At 35.1% G+C, this 8,121-nt stretch overlaps 1 protein-coding gene across 1 annotated transcript; it reads left to right on the forward strand.

Annotated features, from left to right (window-relative positions):
* Positions 1-1,257: 1,257 nt before the first annotated feature.
* Positions 1,258-6,094, forward strand: LOC106745191 (zinc finger protein 39-like). The gene is made up of 4 exons (XM_014620552.1): positions 1,258-1,750; positions 1,890-2,050; positions 2,136-2,638; positions 3,650-6,094. The coding sequence occupies exons 3-4, from the start codon at positions 2,233-2,235 to the stop codon at positions 4,114-4,116; spliced, it is 873 nt and encodes a 290-aa protein (XP_014476038.1). The 5' UTR covers positions 1,258-1,750; positions 1,890-2,050; positions 2,136-2,232; the 3' UTR covers positions 4,117-6,094.
* Positions 6,095-8,121: the final 2,027 nt, after the last annotated feature.

Genomic DNA, 8,121 nt, shown 5'->3' on the forward strand with positions numbered 1-8,121 from the left:
TTGAATTAAAATTTGGCCAATCAGAGCTAAATTCGTTAAATTTGAGTTTAGTGAACTTTGCTTCGATTGGTTAAATTGCAATCCAATCTTAATCCTAATACGTAGTCTGATACGAGCATTACGGTGTCCAGTCAAGTAGTGTGTGTCAATCTTAGGGGCTGCTTCTTCTTTCTCTATTTTTTTATTTGCAACAGATGTGTCTAGTGGATGCATCAAGATTACATTTCTTAAAGTTACTAGCTAGGAACAATAACGTTCCTAGAAATCACATTTTTCTATTGGTTATCGGATCGTCGTATGTTTGAAATTGGACCTCAGAATTAATCTTTCAGTATTATTGAAGGTGCATAAACCCGTATCAGACTACGGATTAGTGATTAAGATTGAAATGAATTTGGCCAATCAATACAAAGTTAACTGAATTCAAGTTTAGTGAAATTTAATGAACTTTGCACTGATTGGTCAAATTTCAATTCAATCGCTACGGGCTTAAGGTAATTATAAATATTTAAGTCTGCAAAAATTAATACCAAATAATAATATATTTTGCAAATGTTATTAACCCTTCCGGTACGAACGTTCTGTCCGCCGTGACACTCCCGCTGTACGAGGCGCCGCTCCGAAAATGTACATATAGCGCGTGGTCAGTCCTTTTTTGTATAAAGATTTTCCTAACCGTTAAATAAGAACTGTGCTTAATCTAATACGTTGGTAAAATAGAATACTCTATAGAGTTACCAACTATAGATGGCGTTTGTGCATACAGGCTGTTACATGGATGACGGATATATCCGGTGCTCGTACACACAGGTCATCAGATGGACGCCGGATATATCCGGCGCTTGTCCCGAAAGGGTTAATTGAAATTGATTTTATAAATGTAACGTAGCCAGTTGTTAGAGACTTCATATCATATAAATTATACTAAAAATTTAATAATTATTAACTATATAGGAATTTTAAATAATAAAAGTTCCTCATTAATTTACAAGTAAAGTTGATACAAAATTCTCGTATTCATCATCAGAGGATGAAGAGTCTTCAGAAACTATTTGAGGTATAGTTATTGCAAGAAAACTTTATTGCTCCCACATTTATATCCAACTACATCTCGATTAATTAATTTGTCCAATTAGTTTTTACAGCAACCATTATAAATATTTAGATATTATTAATACATATTTAATTATATTTATTGAAAGTACTACATCAATTAATTAAGATTGCCTAACCCATCCTTTTAACTCATTAAACGCGTTTCTTCTTCTCAATTATGGACGGCTCCAAGTTACATCAAACGCGCTACTTTCTGCACACCGAGGAGTCATGTTCGTACTTAAGGTTTCTGCATTCGATCAGAATTCAATCTGTCGGCAGTCATTTGGATTAGGATGCTAAAAGATGTAAACAAATTAAACAGTTCTGCTTGCAACTTGAATTAAATAAGGATCAAGATTAACGTAGCTCGCAGTTGCTGTGTGCAATTAGATATAAGGAACGGCTAAATTATGAATCGGACACAACGGGTTGCATCTGTTGGGAATAAAAGAACGCAACTCGACCAGTGTCTTTCACTGGAGAGCAACCTATGAATAGCGACCCACGTTCCGTCCAGATATTTATACGTCCATGGTTGGCCGTTTCGTATCACAATGCGCAGCAGCTGATATGTAAAAATGGCCGCTGGCACCGATGTAAACGATACAAAGCGAGGATAAGACGAAGCATTTGTCGCGCGATTAATATGAAGGTGAGAGCGTTAAACTTATGATTCGATTGGTTTCCAATGTATCACGAATACGAAGGTAACGTAAGCGATTTCCGTGTCGCATGTTCCTCTCACACAATTTATCCGAACGCATCGAACTGTTCGTCTCTCCGTCATGTAGCGTGATCATAGATAAGAAACCATCCGGCCAACACGCTCGTTGACGGTTTGTTACCGCCGTTACATCTGCCCTACGAAAGAATCGGCGAGATGAACGTAGCAAGAACCGCCCAACGGATAACAGCGGATGATTACTTTTTCTTCGATGATACTCGTCGTACTGTAAGATACTTCTTCGATGCTTCTTTACGCACATACGTTGCAGCAATGATGATCTTTTCACTAACTTTTCTTTCTTTCTTTTAAGGAGAAACTGTGGATCTCTCAGGTACCATAGACATATATGTCATTGAAGTTAAACATTTCCAGATCAACATTTACTCAAAGCAGCTGTTAGCAATATAATGGCTTACGATCCACGCAACATAAAGTATTCACCAAATACTCACGCCAATCAGCACACTAGATCTAACATGACTGGATACGCATATTCTGGCCATCCACCGCAGCATTTTCAGCAAACTGATGAAAATAGAAATGAGAATAACTTATGTGGTACTAAAGAGATTTGTTCACAAATCTCACAACAATCGTCCAGCACTCAGACTGTACAGAAAGTAGATGCTGCGACCATGACAGATCCCTTACAAATCGACTTTAGACTTACCTCTGAATATTTGGCACGTTGTTCTAGTACATTAGGTCTGCCGTATGTAACTAAATATGAAGATAACAGCAATAATTCTACACACAATTGCCAGGAGATAAGACCAAAAATTGAATTTGAGATTGAACCACAACATATTAATGGTAAGTTACTTCATTTTTCCTTAATCTTTTAAAGAATGTATTTTTCTGCTTGAAAAAATTTATATAACATCTTCATATTACACACCCACACACACATATGTTTTTTGAGATCACTGATAATGATTTTAGATATTTTTATGATTCCGAGCTCAAAATTAAAATTTGACACATGACAGTTGTTAAAGCAGTTGTCAATTTTCATGATATGTTTTTTTCGAAACAATATATGCAAGATGGTTTTCAAGGTCACTAATTATGATGCCGACTAGATACTCCATCGATTTAACCGTTGTCAACTGACAAGTTGCGATTCTGGCATTGATATTGTAACTTCAAAAACTACTTTATACATATTATTTCAAAGAAAAACAAGTATATTTTGAAAATGACAACTTTAATAACTTTAATAATCGTCATGTTAAATTTTAACTTTAGCGTCATAATCCGTAACCCTAAAAACAAGATAGCAAAATTTGTTCATGTAGAAAAATGTACCTTCCAAAGATATATTTAGGATGTACATTTAAGATATTCTAAAATGGTATTCTTAAAAAAATTAAGCAAATGTACTTTAAAAAAATGATGAAAAAAATTATATAGATCTTATGAGTTCTAGTGATATATCAGTGAAATTCCAGATCTATTGACTAAATTCTTGAGTAACAATTTTTTTTTAAATAAATGTTTTACACTTGTTTAGTAGCTGTTAATAAATGAATAAACTCTTAGAAATGAATTGCAGGATATTGTACAGTAAAGGTATCTTTCTAAAATACAGACATATGTGCTGATATATAATAATTACAATTACAATGATTGACATATAATAATGAAAAATTTTAAAAAATATAAAAATAGAAAGGTAAAATGTACACTTCTCATTGCTCTGCAAAATGCTAAAACAGTTTTCTACAATTTTGTCAGCAGCTTGTAACTACACATAACAAAATATTTATTGAAAACGTTGACGCAGGTTATTTTATATGACGTATAATTCTTTTTGTTTATCAGGTATGTTAATTTACCATTGCCCCGAATGTGCATATAGATTTGAAGATCGTGAAGCACTCCATGAACATCTCGAAGATCATAAACAGAGACCACATATCTGTGATATTTGCGGGGCAAGTTTGAAACGAAAAGAACATTTAGATCGTCATAAACAGGGCCATAATAAGGACAGGCCTTATCAATGTAACATGTGTTGTAAATCATTCAAACGTAACGAACACTTAGCGCGTCACATGATTACTCACTCGGGTAGCAAAAATCAAATTTGTACAGAGTGTGGTAAAGCCTTTTACAGGAAAGATCACTTGAAGAAGCATTTGCAAAGTCATAATAGCGGTCGGAATAAGCATTTAAATATCTCGCAAAACAATCAGAACGATCAGCAGCCGAATGACGAGGGACTGAGCAGTTTTGCGATGATGATGAGACAAGCTGGACCTCCTCCGTTTTCTATTTTGCGAACTTAGTTATTATGCTATAACAATGCTGTAATATAAATCTTTAATCTCTGTCTACGAGCGAGACTATTTGGACAAGCTAGGTTCATAAGATTTAATACGAATGAGCTTTACCTAATATACCTTTGCGGAATAATCGAGAATCGTTATTAATAATGTAAGAGCCCATGTTCCTAAGGAAGTTTATCGTTACGTATTTTGTCAACGAGTAGGCGAGCCAAGGGATAATGTTATCGATTTTTGTAATATTCCTTATAACACATTATACATGTAGAAGGTTGTTTATACATTAAGACAATACCTACTTAAGTTTTCTTTTTTAAACTTGAATGAGTTTGTGTTAAGGCTCTTGTATACTCGTTGCAATTATTCTTGTTTGATCACGTCAGAAGTGAGGAAATGCATGCCGGAATTTCTTGCGGTATACGTTCAAATAAAACTATATACTCGCAAAATAATATATCTATATATATCTTTTTATTTCAACATATACCGCAAGAATTCTTGGTATGCATTTCCTCACTTCTGACGTCATCAAATCATCATCAGACCTCATCAAACATGGACAGTTGCAGCAAGTATACATGAGTCTTAAATGTATAAGTTCTACATAATTTTCATTATTTATATATTCTCATGCGCATAGACTTGTATAATGAACATACATGCACGGCCAAAAGAGCCTCTGTAAATCGCGCACGTCTAATAAAATTTGAGAAGAAATTAACAGAACGAAATGTAGCTCCCCAACTGGATTAAAAAAAAAGAAACTTGAATATTTAAATTATACTACCTTAGATTATACATTCAATATGACATGAGCATGTATGGATATATATGCACGTGATGATCGTTAATTGTTTACATAGAGATGTTGAGTAATGACTGATAAAATTGTCTATCTTATTAATTGTACAGTGTACAGTCAAGTAATACACAATTTTCGTTTTATTTCAAATATACTCTATTACCCTAGAAAGAAAAAAAGTAAAAAAGCGCTATAAAAATTCTTAACGACGCCAGTTTTTTCGCTCATTTATCTAATTATTTGCGTTTAAAATAAAATTTTAAGGCGTAAGTTCCATCAAGCGAGAGATTAATTAGCGTAATTACGACTAATATATTGTATAAATAAAAATCTGCAATTTTTTTTAACGATCAAGCGACGAAGCGCCTCTATTGATATAATGATTCATGGAATATTTTGCGTGAGAATTAATAAGAATGCATTAAAATAGCCACTGCGATTATAGTAAGACTTAGGAATTGTTAGTGCGAAGCAAGGAAACCAGTCATCCACATGTGAATTCATTGGTGCATATCTGTAGATAAAATGATTGATTGTTACTTGAGAGAACGGTTTATTGCTGAAGAATTTCATGTATACGAAAACCCCTGTTAATGTATCACAATTCCGAAGGTAATTCGTTGAATTAGAAAAGATATACTTGCACACAGTTTTCTTTTTCCGAAAACACAAAATGATATTGATTCTTTCACTTTTAATGTTAACAATACACGTCCAATGGCAGATCAGGCCACACGTTCATTAGCTGTATATATTAAGCCCTCATCGCACGATGCTTGTCTTCGTGTTAACTCGCATGCGAGCCACCATGCCAATTAGCATGCTAGCTAGCACGCTAGCTACATAACTCGAAATCACTATAAATTTACTGTCATGTGTGTTAGCACGTTGGTTTTCGAAGATAAAATGCGCATCACGCGATACTTATTTCGTGTTAACTCGCATGCGCTGATATACTAGCATGATGGCTCGCATGTGAATTAACACGAAACAAGCATCGTGTGACGCGGGCTTTAGTATAAAAAACTCGTGATATATTGTCACCCCTTATCATTATATTGTTAAGTTGTGCTCATTACATATACGCCCAACGTTGTACGCGCGCAGTAAGATCTGAATGCCTAGAAAGAAAAAGATAGCGTTTTATTATTTAACTATGCAGTGATCTTGATTAAATTAATAAATGATTATTATATAAAAATATCTACTTGGCGTCAGTGATGCATTAGTGAGGGATGTCCCACCTGATTAACGCCGGCACATTAACATATGCATAACATATACGTGTTGCCGAGCGAAATTCTCTGTGAAATTCACGTGGCTTCGAAAAGTGAAGCGAGTCGAGTCGGCCGAGCGATTTAAGGCGCGAAAAAGTGAGCTCCTTCACACGGTTCAGCACAGTTAGGGAGCTCGAGACAGCGATCGCACATTTCACAAACGCCCTTCTACATGGAGAGACTGCCGCCGTCTCATTCTTTATGCGATGCCATTCGCGCGAGCGTGAGCATCTGAAATACATAGGTATATCGCTTTACCTATACGTGCTCCTTTTTTCCTCTATAATAATTATAATTATATTTAATGAATAATATTTTTTATATAAAACTATAATTACAATTTTGGTAATAGGTTTCCATATCACCTGTGAGGTACTATTGTTGACGCGTTTTTTTTTTAATTCACGTTCACTTCTGAGCGTTATGAAAATTCTTTCTCATTCAAGCTGAGACTCAATATGCATTTTCTAACGGTAACGGCGCGACTGGTTCGGTCAGGCCGAGGAAGGTGCGGTGTACGACTGCACCGTTACAACAGCACCCTAATAGTGCATATTGTGTCGATTTACTCATGGTAAACGAACTCATGACTTCATCATGGTTCGTGAAGGTTGATTCGTTTGAGAACAATACATGACGGAAAAAATATGGATTTATTTGTATATGGATCGTATTTGTTCGTATACATAGACAAAATATCACTCGATTATGGAAATTATCGCCATGGAGTTCCTGGTACAACGAAATGTGGTAGGGGTGAAACTTGCGACGCTTTAATATTCTGAGGACACTTCTTTGTGATATTTCAGAATTACGAGAAATTTCACGAGAGCTTACATAAGGGTTTCGGGCAATTGTTAACACTGCCATCTCATTATTTTCTCCGGTGACAGTTGCTCTACATTTCCTTTTTTCCGATTATACATTTCCATTAGTAGTAAACAACGCGACAAAAAGAAGCACGTTCAGACGTTCTCTCTCCCCTTGCCTCTCTAAGATTTCCCCCCGCTAACACTACCGAACCTCTTTAAATGCCACACTCCGTATAACTCCATATTTACTTTTATTTATATAATGTATAATAATATCAAATTTGTTGTAATTATACATAACTAGATGAAATCAGACATAATTAACTTTTCAATCTATTACAAATTTCAAATTAATCAGATATGATTATACACAGGCTGAGGCATTTATATTGAAACGTCTAAATAAAATAAAATGAGAATATATGTAAAGCAAAAAGGAAAAGAGTGTTTCAAATAAAAGTTGTAGGGTTTGGGAGGGGACATAAAACGGTAACCTTAACTTCATTATATATACGAGGGTGGAACAAATATAAACGAGTCTTTTGCAAAAAAAAACCATATATTTTTCAAAATCAATTCTAATTTATATTTTTATTATTTTTCTAGTCCCCCATCTTATCTATACACTTCCTCCAACGGTCTGGTAATTTTTAAATCCTGGTATCATAAGAAGTTCGCGGATGTGTACGAGGTCTGTTCAAAAAGTATCGCGAATTTTGTGTTTTTTCAAAAATTATTTATTTATTCATGAAAATCTATTTTGTCTCCTTCAAAGTAATCCCCATCAGATATTATACACTTATGCTAACGTTTTTTCCAATCCTCGACTTCAAAAAATCATTTTTTGTGATCTTGTTCAGCTCCTCCTTCGATGCCGTCTTTATCTCCTCAATCATAGCATAACGTCGTCCTTTCATGTGCCTTTTCAGTTTCGGGAACAAGAAAAAGTCACAGGGGGCCAGGTCTGGAGAATACGGTGGCTGCGGCATCATTAGTGTGTTGTTTTTGGCCAAAAATTCGCGCACAAGCAACGATGTGTGAGCAGGGGCGTTGGTACGAATTTCGCGGCGACCCGTCTCATGCCCAAATCATTAGTAAAAATCGAATGGCACGAGCC

The sequence above is a fragment of the Dinoponera quadriceps genome, unplaced genomic scaffold, assembly GCF_001313825.1.
Source record: "Dinoponera quadriceps isolate SergipeBrazil2010 unplaced genomic scaffold, ASM131382v1 scaffold1625, whole genome shotgun sequence".
NCBI classification, from domain to species: domain Eukaryota; kingdom Metazoa; phylum Arthropoda; class Insecta; order Hymenoptera; family Formicidae; genus Dinoponera; species Dinoponera quadriceps.

Bases quoted from the DNA above. Each gene is read 5' to 3' on its own strand.
- LOC106745191 (XM_014620552.1), top strand. From the start codon at position 2,233: ATGGCTTACGATCCACGCAACATAAAGTATTCACCAAATACTCACGCC. The intron at 2,639-3,649 runs GTAAGTTACTTC...TTTGTTTATCAG, and splicing joins TGAACCACAACATATTAATG to GTATGTTAATTTACCATTGC.